This window comes from Rana temporaria, chromosome 3, assembly GCF_905171775.1.
Source record: "Rana temporaria chromosome 3, aRanTem1.1, whole genome shotgun sequence".
In the NCBI taxonomy this organism is placed as follows: domain Eukaryota; kingdom Metazoa; phylum Chordata; class Amphibia; order Anura; family Ranidae; genus Rana; species Rana temporaria.
In genome coordinates, this window is record NC_053491.1 from 159153313 (window position 1) to 159167859 (window position 14547).

Below are 14547 nucleotides of genomic sequence, written 5' to 3' on the forward strand. Positions count from 1 at the left end.
TGTAGTTAGCCAAGGCACGTCACAAACTTGACCACGTATGCCCTCTACACACAATCGGTCCATCCGATGAAAATGGTCTGATGGACCGTTTTCATCGGTTAACCGATGAAGCTGACTGATGGTCAGTCGTGCCTACACACCATCGGTTAAAAAAGCGATCGTGTCAGAACGCGGTGACGTAGAACACAACGACGTGCTGAAAAAAACAAAATTCAATGTTTCCAAGCATGCGTCGACTTGATTAGAGCATGCCTGGATTTTTAATCGATGGACGTGCCTACAAACATTTTTTTTTCTATCCGTTAGGTATCCATCGGTTACATTTAAAACAAGATTGGGGCCTACACACGATTGGTTTGGTCCGATGAAAACGGTCCATCAGACCGTTCTCATCGGTTTGACCGATCGTGTGTACGCGGCATAAATCGTAACTACCAGCCTGTATTGCCAATGTACTGTAATATTTGTCGTCATGGGGGTCTGTACCAGTTCAATAGGCAGGACATTTTGAAGCCAGTTATGTCAAACACAAAGTACTAAAATCTACATTCATTTTAGTGTATCTATCCATATGCTGTACCTTTTTTTTACAAACACCATTTTCTGATTTAACAGTTGCCCCATTTATTGAATCAGTTTGTTTTTCTGAGTTTCCGATTTTGAAATGTTTTTCTTGATACAGTGGCAGTAATTGGATTGCCATGTTTTACTCTTTATAACGATATAATAGGGAAAGTCACTAGACAAACCCACCGGTGAACATGTAAAACCAAACGTAATATTTCAAAAGCATTGCGTGTAATGAACCACATCAGTGCTTCATTATGTTCTAAAACTATTCATACTTTAGCTGATTATTTTTCAAATGAGGTCATTGTGGCCCCTATTAAATAAAAAATCTGCCTATATCTGAATCAAGAAGTAACTGCATCTGCCTGTGTCTGAGGTCATCTATATTACTATTTCCTACTTTCCCCAGAAATATATATATAAAATGTATTTTTCATTTATTTCTTATAGGAACACAATTGCAAATTAACCCAAGAGATTGTAGAGCTAATTGACAGAGAGGCTGACCTTTTATTTCGTGGTGTAGAAGAGCACAACTTGGAGGGACTTCGGAAGAGAATATCTACACTTTTCCTACAGTACATTAAAATTCCCACATTTAACCCAGAAATTGCCAGATTACTCAAGGTAATGATTCAACAAATATTTTAAGCAAACCTGTCTCTATAGCATTAAGACCTATCAGCAATAAAGCGTGGCTACATTCCAACATACAGTGGGGCCATGATGAATGAATGAATGAACCCTGGCGTCACTAGGGCTGATGTCACCTGGTGCAGTAAAATATGGTGTCACTTCTCCCCCGGTCGGTGACTGAGCAGGCTGGTGCATCAGCACATCTCTCCCCCCTAGCCTGCCGCAGTGCTCTGTCCTGCCACTTCAGAGTGACAGCAGGAGCAGGACTATGCAGTAGATGCTGAGCAGGCTAGTGCATGGAACTCTCTCCTGTCTAGCCTGCCACAGTGCAGGGCACTGAGCAGACTAGTTTCGGGACAGCAGCACACGATCACAGTGTGCACCCCAAACTGGCCCCTGGAAATGTTGTGATTTATGCCAGTGTACCAATCTATGCACTGTCAAGGATGGGGGTAAAACCATTGCGGTCGGATATCACTTCCTTCTTAATGGTGTCGCCTAGGCCTGAACTGGGACAAAAAATAGAACCAGGTTTTTTAGACTGAGCAGCCCAGTGTAATCCCCCAAGTGTAAATCCCCCCCATCAAAATCCTCCCAGCATAACAGTGTAATTCCCCCTCCCCCATGTAAATCTTCCCAGTTTAATCTCCCATAGTGTAAATTCCCCCAGTGTAAATCCCTGCACCATTGTACTCCCCCGTGTAAATCCCAGCAGTGTAAAACCTCTGCAGTGTACCCCCCTCCCCCTGTGTAAATACCCTCCAGTCCAATCCCCCCAATGTAACCCCCTGTGTAATCCCCCCATTGTACCTCCCTGTGTAATCCCCCCAATGTAATGCCCCCTATGTAATGATCCCTGTGTAATGCCCCCAATATAATGCCCCCTGTTTAAACCCCCTAATGTAACACCCCCCTGTGTAATCACCCAAATGTAACCCCCCCCTGTGTAATCCCCTTAATGTAACCCTTCCTGTGTAATCCCCCTAATGTGCCCCCCCCCCTGTGTAATCCCCTTAATAAAACCCTTCCTGTGTAATCCCCCTAATGTGCCCCCCGTGTAATCCCCTTAATGTAACCCCCCTGTGTAATCCCCCTAATGTAACCCTCCCTATAATCCCCCTAATGTACCCCCTGTGTAATCTCCCTAATGTGCCTCCCCTTGTGTATATTTACCCATCGTGACTATATAGTGTAAATCTCCCCTCCCTACATTTACAGACCTCAGATCAGCATGGCTCTGTCCACACAGATGTCCCTCCTCCTAGGCTCCTCCTCCTGTTGTGGATGTACTGTCGGTGTGGAGGAGGAGCCTAGGCTCTGTCGGCTGTGCGGTGTGTAATTGTGACAGGCAGTAGGTAACTCTCCTCGCCTGCCTGTGACAATAATAGACGATTGCAGTGCCGGTTCCTGGAGGACATGCTGCGCCGAGCACTGGGCTTGGGGACTTTGGGACGCAATAACAACAAAGATACCGGAGTGCCCAGGGGAAAGAGGAAGAGCAGAGAGCCACGGCGCCTCTCTTAATCCAGGTGTCACCCCTCTGGCGGCCTGTACCCCCCGCTTCCCTCTAGTAACGCCACTGCCACCCTCTAACAGGCAGTCAGAAAGCAGCAGCAAAAGAAAGGAATTCAGAGATTGGAGGAGGCTGAAAACAATAGAAAGTGCATTTCTAAAACCAGTGTCATTTTAAAAAACCCATCTGTGTCATAAAGGTGCCAAATAGGCTACAGCAATTAAATGCAATCACCTAGCAGTACCCATATGACACTTCCAGCTCCCAAAACTCAGGCAACTGTAAGATGCCAGGACTTTCTGTTAGTGTCAAGCAGTCTCAATCTACACATGTTGATACCAGGGCAATCACCTTGGGTGGCCCTACTGGCTAATAGTGAGAGTCAAGCTATCTCATAAAACCTACAGCAAGTGTCAAAACTACATAAAGTCATATACAGGTATATGCAGGATCTCCTGATGATACATTTACAGCAGCGTCCATCTAATGCACAAACCCTACAAATCAATTTAGAGATAATTCATCAATATACTTACTATAGCTGCCTAAATTATTTTTTAAGTGTTTGTGTGGATCAATGATAAGTGATGCGATCTGAGCTTAGGCTGCATTCACACCTGAGCGTCGGTCGTTCGGTCGTTTTTTCGGGCGTTTTTTTCCGACGTTTTGTCGCGCGTATTCATGCTTATTTGCGCGTTTGCATACAGCGTTGTCCGACGTTTTTGTACTTTGACGTTTTTTATTTTAGCCAATAGGAAAAATTATCATCTTTTCATCACTTGTTGCTATGTTGGTAGATTTTTTTAATCTTCTGCCTGGGTGACAAATTCTATCGATTAAAGCGACGGAACGCCCGTAGCAAACGCTTGTTGTCGCGCTAGTCGCTTGAATCGAGCGTTTTCATTACTTTCTATGGAAAATGGAAACGCTCAAATACGCCCAAACCGCCCGATACGTGCGACAAAAAAGGGTCCGGATCTTGTTTGAGCTTCAGGCGTTCGGCGTCAGGCGTATCGGCGTGCAGATGTGAACCATCTCCATAGGGAATAATGTATTTTTTCCCCTCTAGCGTATTTGAGCGTCGCGCTTCAGGCGACAAAACGCTCAGGTGTGAATGCAGCATTATCATGCTGTTCTGTCAGAGATGCCAGACTTAATTTTGGTGAGAATTCAGTCCTAAATTCAATTGCCTGGCTATGGTTGTGATAAGCTATGGTGGTCATTTTACCCCTGGTTGTATTATAGACAACTACTAATTACAATTTTTATCTTCAGGTTCCTCAAGATCCTGCTGTTCTTCGCAAAAATATATATTTCTGTAACAGCTGCAAAAGCTACCTACCATCAACTGAGTTTTCTCTCTCTGCCAATGCTCACAACATTGGCAGGTGTAGAAAATGTTCAAAACTGGACAATGAAGCTCGACAAAGAGAAGAATTTTCAAAATATAGACTTTTAATGAAACAACTGAAAAGATCAGAAATAGAATATGGTGATGATGCTAAAATAGCATTTGTGCTCCAGGTAAGTGTTTTTATAATACATTTTGAGGTTGATTGTTCTTGTGAGTACATTTATTAAAGCGGAGGTTCACCCTAAAACATGTATATACCATTCCATCCAGCATACTGCCGACATGTACAGTATGCTGTTTTTTTTTTTCCGCTGTACATACCCTCGTAAAGCTATTTTCCGCCCCCGGCTTCCGGGTAGTGTCTCCGGCGGGAGTGGGCGTTCCTATTCAGAGACTAAGTGATTGACGTGATGACAAAAGCTTCCCCCCGGCGTATAATGCGCATCACCAGTTTCCGAAAGAAGCCGAACTGCGAGTCGGCGCTATACGGCACCTGCGCACCGACGTTCGGCTTCTTTCGTAAACTGGTGACGCGCATTCTGCGCCGGGGGAAGCTTTTGTCATCACGTCAATCACTTAGTCTCTGAATAGGAACGCCCACTCCCGCGGGAGCCACTACCCGGAAGCCGGGGGGGGAAATAGCTATACAGCGGTATGTACAGCGGAAAAAAAAAACAGCATACTGTACATGTCGGCAGTATGCTGGATGGAATGGTATATACATGTTTTTTTAGGGTGAACCTCCGCTTTAACATAAATAATTGTAATATATCTATGGTACTAACCATTTTCAGTTGGTGTCAATGTTCACTGCTCATAAAAATTACAGGAACACTTTTTAATCAGAGTATAGCATCAAGTCAATTAAACTCCTGGGATATTAATCTGGTCAGTTATGGGGTTGCTAATCAATTTCAGCTGCATTGGTGTTGATAAAATTAACAACAGGTGCACTAGATGGGCAACAATGAGACAACCTCCAAAACAGGAATGGTTTTACAGATGGAGGCCACTGATATTTTTTTCTCCTACTCATCTTTTCTGACTGTTTTACACTTTTTCGCATTTGGCTAGGGTCAGGGTCAGTGTCACTACTGGTAGCATGAGGCGATGCCTGGACCCTTTAGATTTTGCACAGGCAGTCCAACTCCTCCATTATGGCACATCAATACGTGTCATTGTCAGAAGGTTTGCTGTGTCTCCCAGCACAGTCTCAAGAGCATAGAGGAGATTCCAGGAGACAGACAGTTACTCTAGGAGAGCTGGACAGGGCTGTAGAAAGTCCATAACCAATCAAGGAGGAACAGGATGAGCACTGCCAGAGTCCTACAAAATGGTGTAAATATCTCTGACCAAACAATCAGAAACAGACTTCATGAGGGTGCCCTAAGGGCTCGATGTCCTCTAGTGGGCCCTGTGCTCACTGCCCGGTACCGTGGAGCTCAATTGGCATTTGCCATTAAACATCAGAATTGGCAGGTCCTCCACTGGTGCTTTTCACAGATGAGCAGGTTCACCCTGAGCACATGTGACAGACGTGAAAGGGTCTGGAGAAGCCGCAGAGAACTTTGTGCTGCCTGTAATATCGTTCATCATGACCAGTTTGATGATGGGTCAGTGATGGTCTGGGGAGGCAAATTCATGTAGGGATGCACAGACCTCTACAGGCTAGACAATGGCATCCTGACTGCCATTAGGTATCGGGATGAAATCCTTGGACCATTGTCACACCCAATGCTGGTGCAGTGGGTTACATAGTTACATAGTTACAGTTTTTTTTTTTTTTTTTTGTGGTTGAACTGGATGGACTTGTGTCTTTTCAACCTGACTAACTATGTAAGCTGGGTGCTGTTCGGTGGGGGATCAAGACATGAAACGAAAACTAACACATTTTTCGGCAGTGCACATGTCTACCACCGATGGCTCGGTTCTCACAGATCCCCGAGAGGAGAGCTGCTGACTGTCAGTCAGCAGCTCTTCTCTCTGCTCCTCCACGCTCACTGGAGTGCTGAGCTGTGGAGGGGCGGCTCGCTGAGAGGCTAAGATAGGCATCAGTCCAGGCACCTGACGGATCCAGACTTCTAAAGTCGGGATGACGCGCTGCCTCGACTGATTCCAGTGATGTCAGCTGAGAGTGGACTTCAGACTGATCTCCGCTGAAAATGGGTCACAGGAGTGCAAAACTAATTGCATTCCTGTGACCCTTAGAAGAAGCCCAGCCTAAAAAGCTCAGTCTGGACTTCTCCTTTAACATTTAACTTCCTTTAACAGATAACCTAAAACATAACTTTTTGGCTGGTTAGCTGGTAATTGTGCTGGGAAATTATTGTATTGTACATTGTTTTTCTGGGCTGCTGTAAAATGCGCAAAACTCCTTTAATGCCTCTTTATTATTGTGCTAAAAATTTGTTGGCAGAAACTTACCAAATATATGTTTATATTTTTTTTGCAGCAAGAAGACCTCCAATATCTGGTTGAGAATATCTGGGCAAGCCAGTCTGTTCTCAGTGTCTGTGATGACCTTTATGATCTGGTCATGGTTAGGTGGGACAAATACTATGAGTGGTCTCCATGGAACTGTATCCTATTAACAAAAGATGAAGCAGCCGCCCATTTAAAACTTGGCAATGCTGAACAGGTAACTTAGGAAAAGTTTTTTCGATTTAGCTTGTGTGTGAGATATGTATATATATACATACATACATACATACATACATACAGGGAATATATCATTAGACATCACTATCAAAGGGGTTGTAAAGGTTTGTTTTTTATTTTCTAAATAGGTTCCTTTAAGCTAGTGCATTGTTGGTTCACTAACCTTTTCCTTCCATTTCCCTGAATTTCTCACTTCCTGTTCCTCCTTAGTAAGCTTTCACCCATCATCCGAGCCCTTCTGGCTGGGGGTTAGTCAGCATGCTCGCCCTCTCCCTTGGGACTACATCCCTGCGGGGAGACAGCACTTCAGAAGGGAAATCGAAGGAAAAGGTAAGTGAACCAACAATGTACTAGCTTAAAGGAACCTATTTAGAAAATAAAAAACAAACCTTTACAACCCCTTTAAGCCCTACATTTAAAACTGTTCTCATGTTTTTAGAACCATTAACTACACTTGCTTTACTTTTATCAATTAAAACCATCATAGCTTTGTAAACTCTGGTTAAACGTTTATAAATCACATGTCTGAGTAACGTGTACTGCATTAGCTTACTGATAACAGTACATTTCTGCCAACAGAGGGCATTGCAAGTCAGCTATTGTGTGTTGTAATTATTAATCCGGTGAGTCAAGTAAGTTATTTCAAGCGTGTTGCACGTATCTCGAGAAGCTGTAAGATGTTTGCTTCATTCACAGGAAAAGTGAGCAGTGTCAGCGAGATGTGATAACCACCATATGCAGTGAAAAAAATCTCCTTAAATCTCAGTTTTAGCAACTAAGCAAAGCATGTGTTTGGTGGGACCTGCTTAATTTTGTATAATCACATACACATTGTAAATGTTATATATATATATATATATATATATATATATATATATATAAAAATATATATATTATAAAGGATGCAATGCTACATAATGTATACTTGGATGCAGATACACAATAGCACAAGCTTTCTGCCGAACCCCCATTGTCTTCAAGAAATCCATTTATACAGTATAAGGTATAAAACTGTTTGTTTTTGTCGCGCTCCTGTACACATATGCCAATGTTTGTTAGCAACTCTCTTGGTTTATTGAACATGAACGTAACATTTTATTTATGTTAAGCCACTGGCTTGGAAATAAACGGTTTTGTCTAGATTAGAAATAATGGAATCGGTTGAGACCAGAATAGTTAAAGGCGAACTATAGTCAAAACTTTTTTTTCTTAATTTCGGATAGGGTAAGGGAGGGTTATGACAAAACAGGAATTAAGAGGAAATCTTTTCAAATTAAAGGAAAATGCCTTGGGGCCTTCCAGGTCACCAGAACTAGTGGCCTCATTGGAAGATTTCCCCTCTATTGCTTTTCTGGGGAAAACCCAAAATTTGAGATTTTTTTTTTGTTACTTTAGTTTTTATGTTAATGTAAACAGGATAAACAGAGAGGGTGGATCTCCTTAATGGGGGTCACAGGCAGCAATAAAAACCTAATAGGTGTTCTAACCCCTCTCCACTTAATCCAAAACCAAAAATTGCCTTTAGTCATATTTTAATGCAGTCAGTAATCTCTGTTCAATATGAGTGACAGTATAATAAAAAATTGCAGTCCAACAATAAAGTGGTGGTTAAAGCCAACCTCCAGAGAAAAAAGAGGTTCTCTATTTAAAGCGGAGGTCCAGCTAAAAAAAAAAAAAGTTAAAAGTCAGCAGCTACAAACACTGTAGCTGCTGACTTTTAAAACGGACACTTACCTGTCCAGGATGCCCTCGATGTCTGCATCCAAAGCCGAGCAATCGCTTGGGTCTCGGCTGCCCTGCCACCATCCTCGGTCAGGGAATCAGGAAGTGAAGCGTAGAGGCTTCACTGCCCGATTCCTTACTGTGCATGCGCAAGCCGAGTGGCGCTATGTGAATGGGCGGATGTCTCCTGGGACACACACACAAGGTCCCAGAAGACACCGATCCCCATTTTCTAGGAGGCAGCATGACGAGGAGAAGAAAGAAGACCCACTGTGGACAAGGAAAAGGCAGATTAGGAGATCTGCCTAGTAACAGCCACTTCTGGGGGTTTTTTTTTCTATTTTTTTGTAGCCTTGTTGGCTATTTTTTTTTTTTTTTTTTTAGGGTGGACCTCTGCTTTGAGTAAAAAAAAAATATGGCTGGAGTTGGCCATTAAATGATAAATAAGTGACTTTGAAAAAGGGCAAGCTAATATTTTCCCAATTAGTAATAAACCAACATGACATAAAAATGCTAGGGTAGTTAGCTTATGGGAAATTGTATGTAGTGAATGTGGTCTTCCTCATGATTCAGCCTTGAGACATCTGGTTACACAGATCTATTAGTGGCCGTGTTAGACAGATGAACTGCAAAATTATCTTGCCAGGAACATTTCAGATTACTTCAGAGTTTGACACTAAAACTGTGTGAAAATGCCTTTTGCACAGTTAGAAGATGTCACTTTAGGACAGCGAGTAGCCTGGGAACTTAGACACATTTGGCTGCATTCCCTAACATCTTGTCTGTTTTCAACCAGAAGGTCCTGGCCTGTCGGTGTTCTTTCTACAGTGATGTTGGAGTGAGATGAATTAGAATTTTTTTTATCAAAGTTACATCTTTTAAACAGACCTGTGAGACCCAGATATTTTTGGGATAAATAAAAGCACATGCCGTAGTTAGTGCTGCCGCATAAAGGCTTGTTAAAGTGTGACTAAAGGCAAAAAATTTTTTTTTTATTTTATTTGGATAGAGTTAAGCCCCATACACACGGTCACACTTTTTGCCAACCAACTTCAAAATCTGCAAGTTTTCTAATTTATCTGACCGTGTGTACGCTCCATCGGACCAACTTTTTCGGGTTTCATCCAACAAAAAGTTGGGTCTGCAAACGGACCAACTTTTCGGCAACAAAAGTCCAATGGTGCCTTGTCTGACTGTGTGTAGTGTTGAGCAGAATATGCCATATTCGATTTCGCGATATATCTCGAATATATATTCGAATATTCGAGATATATTCGCTAAATTCGAATATTCGTGATATTTTATCGAAATTAAATGATTGCGATTTTTCGCTATTGCGAATGCGAAAATAATTGCGATTTTTTTGATAACTGCGGTAGGAGCACTCTGATTGGCTCAGAATATTCGTGATATTTTATCGAAATATCGCAACATGCGAATGCGATATTTATTGCGCAATTTCGAGAAATGCTGGAGGAGCGCTCTGATTGGCTCAGAATATTCGTGATATTTTATCGAAATATCGCAACATGCGAATGCGATATTTATTGCGCAATTTCGACAAATGCTGTAGGAGCACTCTGATTGGCTCAGAATATTCGTGATATTTTACAATACAAAATAATTGCGAATATTCGGCAAATGCGGAAGGAGCACTCTGATTGGCTCAGAATATTCTTGATATTTTACAATACAAAATAATTGCGAATATTCGGCAAATGCAGAAGGAGCACTCTGATTGGCTCAGAATATTCTTGATATTTTACAATACAAAATAATTGCGAATATTCGGCAAATGTGGAAGGAGCACTCTGATTGGCTCAGAATATTCTTGATATTTTACAATAGAAAATAAAAAGTGTTTTGCATTGGTGGTGATTCTTTACTCTATCCATCTGTCACAGCCGTTTGTCAATCAAACACCTTGAAGATTGAACACGTTCATGCAGCATGCTTTGGACTTTTTTTCACTTCACATATCAAAGACATTTTTATGAAAGATTATTTTTCTACTATTGGGACTATATTTCTTTATATATTTGTTTCACTGTGTATTTCACAAGTTATTTGCGCTTGCTTATTTCATAATTTGCCCACATGTCTTGTCACTAGACATTTTATTCTTGTAGAGCGACTCCATTTTCTGTCTTGTATTAATTTATGTTGTATAACATTTTTGAGTTGCTGCTGTATTCTCCCCTTTTTTAAGGTATGCGCAATTTTTTCCTTCTTACAAAAAATAATAATATCAAACATACAAATATTCATAACATACACATACACAAAGCCCCCCCCTTTTGCATCAGAGACAATCAGAGTTCTCCTACCACAGTTATCGAAAATTCGCAATCATTTTCGCATTCGCAATAGCGAAAAATCGCAATTTTTTTTTTTCAATTTGGCAACATAAAAGGATCGCCTCAGCTTAGCTACTCGGCCCAGGGTCTCTAATCATACCAGCAATGCTTTTAGACGTCGATAGGATGTGATCTGTTTTAAAAATCAAATTGAAAAAATGCGAATATTCGGAATTGCGAATATTCACCGCGAAATTCGAAATATAGCGCGATTTCTCGAATATGCTATATTCGAGTCGAATATTCGCAATGCGAATATTCGTGAGCAACACTAACTGTGTGTACAGCAATCCAACCCACTTTTGGACAAAGTGCAAATACGCATGCTCAGAACCAATGTTAAAAGCAACAAACAATAGCAGAAGTTAACCAAAGGGTGGTGGTAAAGAGCAGAAAATAGCAAAAAAAACATGTGATGTTAGGAAAGTTTTAGAAAAGTTTGCAGAAAAGTCTGACTGTGTGTATGCTATCGGTGTGGCCGGACAAATCAATTAGAAAAAAAATTCCAAGGGAAATTTTGTTGGATGTCTGACTGTGTGTATGAGCCTTAAGGGAGAGTTATAACCTTGTCAGTTTTTTTTTTTTGCCATTTGTGCCCCATTGTGGAGATTTCCCTTCACTTCCTGTCCCATAGCCAAGTGAGGGAATCCTGGTGGGTCACCAAAACTAGTGTCCCCATTAGAAGATTTCCCCTCTATAAGTGTTCTGATGTTAAAGGGGTTATAAAAGTTTGTTTTTTATTTTCTAAATAGGTTCCTTTAAGCTAGTGTATTGTTGGTTCACTTACCTTTTCCTTCGATTTCCCTTCTAAAGCCCCGTACACACGGTCGGACTTTTGCCCAACCAACTTCAAAATCCGGAACTTTTCGCATTTGTCCGACCGTGTGTACGTTCCATCGGACCAACTTTTTTGGCTTTCATCGGACAAAAATTTGGGTCTGCGAACGGACCAACTTTACGTCAACAAAAGTCCGATGGTGTAACGTCCGACCGTGTGTACAGAAAACAATTGGACTTTTGGACAAAGTAAAAATGTGCATGCTCAGAAGTAAAGAGCAGCCGGAAGTCTTCTGTCTAGTAAAACTAGCGTTCGTATTTGAAAAAGCACATTCCTGATGCGGCAAGTTTTGAAATATAGAAAAGCACTCACACGAAACGTCAACTAACTATAGAGTAGCTGAAGGAACGCAACGGGCGACGTCGGAGAATTGAACTTCCTCTTTTAAACGCTCGGCAGTACGTTGAAACGTCACTACGTTCGTGTTGGTTGCCGAAAAAGTCTGAGCGTGTGTATGCTATGGGTGTGATCAGACAAATCAATTAGGACAAAAATACAAGGGAAATTTTGTTGGATGCCCGACCGTGTGTACGAGCCTTAAATGTATTTTGTCTTTGTTTTCTTTGTCTGAATTTCTCACTTCCTGTTCCTCCTCAGTAAGCTGTTCTAGCTGACTAACCCCCAGCCAGATGATGGGGCAAGCTTACTGAGAAGGAACAGGTGGGAGAAGTGAGAAATTCAGACAAAGAAAAAAAACCTTTAGAAGGGAAATCGAAGGAAAAGGTAAGTGAACCAACAATGCACTAGCTTAAAGGAACCTATTTTGAAAATAAAAAACAAACCTTTACAACCCCTTTAAAACCCAAAATGTGGGATATTCTTTTACTTTCACTTTTGCTAATAATGGTAAACAGGACAAATAGAGAGGGTGGATCTCCTTAATCGGGGCACAGACAGCAATTAAAACTGACAGGTGTTCTAATCCCTCTCAACTCTATCCAGGACAAAAACAAGTTTTGTATTTAGTTACATACAACAGAGTGAATAAATATACTAAGTTTATTTGTGATAATTGTTTTAAAATTCATTATTATATAGCAGTGAAGGTGTTTTTTTTAGCCAAAATCTTCTAAATCGAAAAGCAGCATATGCCATGACACCTTCTGGTTATGTAAAGTTGTTCATGTGTGGTCTAAATCAAAAGCTGCGTGCGTAATGAACCCATAGGCCCAGATTATCAGGACATAATTGGTGGAGACAAATCATGACTAATGTATTTTTTTCCTTAGAGTATATTATTACTGGCATTATTTTATATAGATAATCACCAGAAGTTAAAAATCCTTATTGAGTGTCCCCAAGGGACCAAGTGCACATGGCACTAGGTCCCATTTGTATCTGTGCAGTGTTTTCCAAGCAGTATGGTTATATAGCTCTCATACTTTTCAACCACTCAGCTAGTAAGGAGATAAGTATATTAGGGCTGTTACTGATTAAAATTTTCGTGTTCGATTAATCAATTTTTCTAAATCGATTAATCGACTAATTTCGATTAATTATAACGCACATACAGATCCAACTACTTTTAGCTGATCTCCTTGCAGGCTGATTCCCAGTGCAGCTACCAACCACTGGAAAATGGATAGCAGGATACAAAAAACACACAAAGGCAGCGCTTGATGGGAATAGCATTAAAACTTTTATAGTCTTCAAGTAGGTAACAAAATAAATATTGCACTGGAGATAAAATCGATGTAGCTACATAAACTGTAAAAATGGTGCGAGTAATACCAAACGGTACCAAAAGCAGTCATAAAAACATGTAGCTAAGTATGATACTGGTATAAAAATGTGTACAACGATACCACTGCTGAATCCAGATGAGGAGGGGTTAACATTAGTTTGTCTGCATGTAGATGTCCCGGGAAGGGAACTATAACAACTCCTAGTGGTTGGTTGTAGAATCCCAGGTTGATAGAGGGAAGTGATAGAGGGAAGTGTAACAGCCCTTGCGTGTGGCAGATAGTAAGGTCCCGCCGGCATGCAGATATGAAGGCACAGCAAAGGAGCCATTCAGATGGACACGGCAAGCCCCGCCGGTGTCCGTGATGTCACCGGATGTCCGACGGAACTCCTTAAAGACCCGGAAGCCGCCGGAGAGGTGAGTACTGATCAAAAGAATTTTTAATAGTTAATTTACACAGCCCTAAAGTATATAGATTGAAAATAGTTGGCACCATTAAAGTGGAAGTAAAGTTATTTTCCACTGAAATGGCTGACAGGCAGGGTATTTATGACAGAAGAGAGTATATTGGTCTCTTCTGCCATAAATGCATCCTTCTGCCTGTCAATGAAATGGGGGGTGTAGTGGCGCTTGCAACTAAAATCACTAAATAATTGAAATAAATACACTATTTTTAAAGATAAAATGTGCAAAACAAACTCCGCCTCCTGGCGATGGTAAAATTGTGTATCACTCTAAACCGGAATACCATCCAACAAAAATATCATAATGTGGAAGATATTGAGAGTGAGCAAATAATGAAATCGGTGTGACCAACGTGCCAATGACAGCACAATGGTCCTAATTAATGGCAAACTTCAAATCCTGAGCATAAATCACGGCCAGCGTAAAATTGCACACAATTATACGCCAGCGGAGGAAGCCTATTTTTTCAACGTATCTGCCTTTGAGAATCGGTGTAAAGATACGATGGCGCAGATTTGAAATTACGGCGGCGTATCTGGAGATACGCCGCCGTAAGTTGTATGTGAATCCGGGCCTTAGTATGCAAAATATTGTTTCTAGATGTTGGTTTGCGGAATACTGCCTTAACAAAATGGTTACCTGGAACCCTAAAGCGGATCTTCACTCCCGATGATGAGCCTTCCGATGATGTGTTGCTGGGCTTCCCCCTCCTCCTCTGTGAATGATACACTAAGGCCTCCTGGGATATGT

At 41.4% G+C, this 14547-nt stretch overlaps 1 protein-coding gene across 1 annotated transcript in view; it reads left to right on the plus strand.

Moving 5' to 3' along the window:
• Window positions 1-14547, plus strand: part of IQUB (IQ motif and ubiquitin domain containing) — a 90393-nt gene that overhangs the window by 64466 nt on the left and 11380 nt on the right. Inside the window, exons 10-12 of the mRNA XM_040343714.1 lie at window positions 1021-1197; window positions 3995-4243; window positions 6526-6711. Of these exons, the coding sequence (XP_040199648.1) occupies window positions 1021-1197; window positions 3995-4243; window positions 6526-6711 (612 nt within the window). The remainder of the gene's footprint in view (window positions 1-1020; window positions 1198-3994; window positions 4244-6525; window positions 6712-14547) is intronic.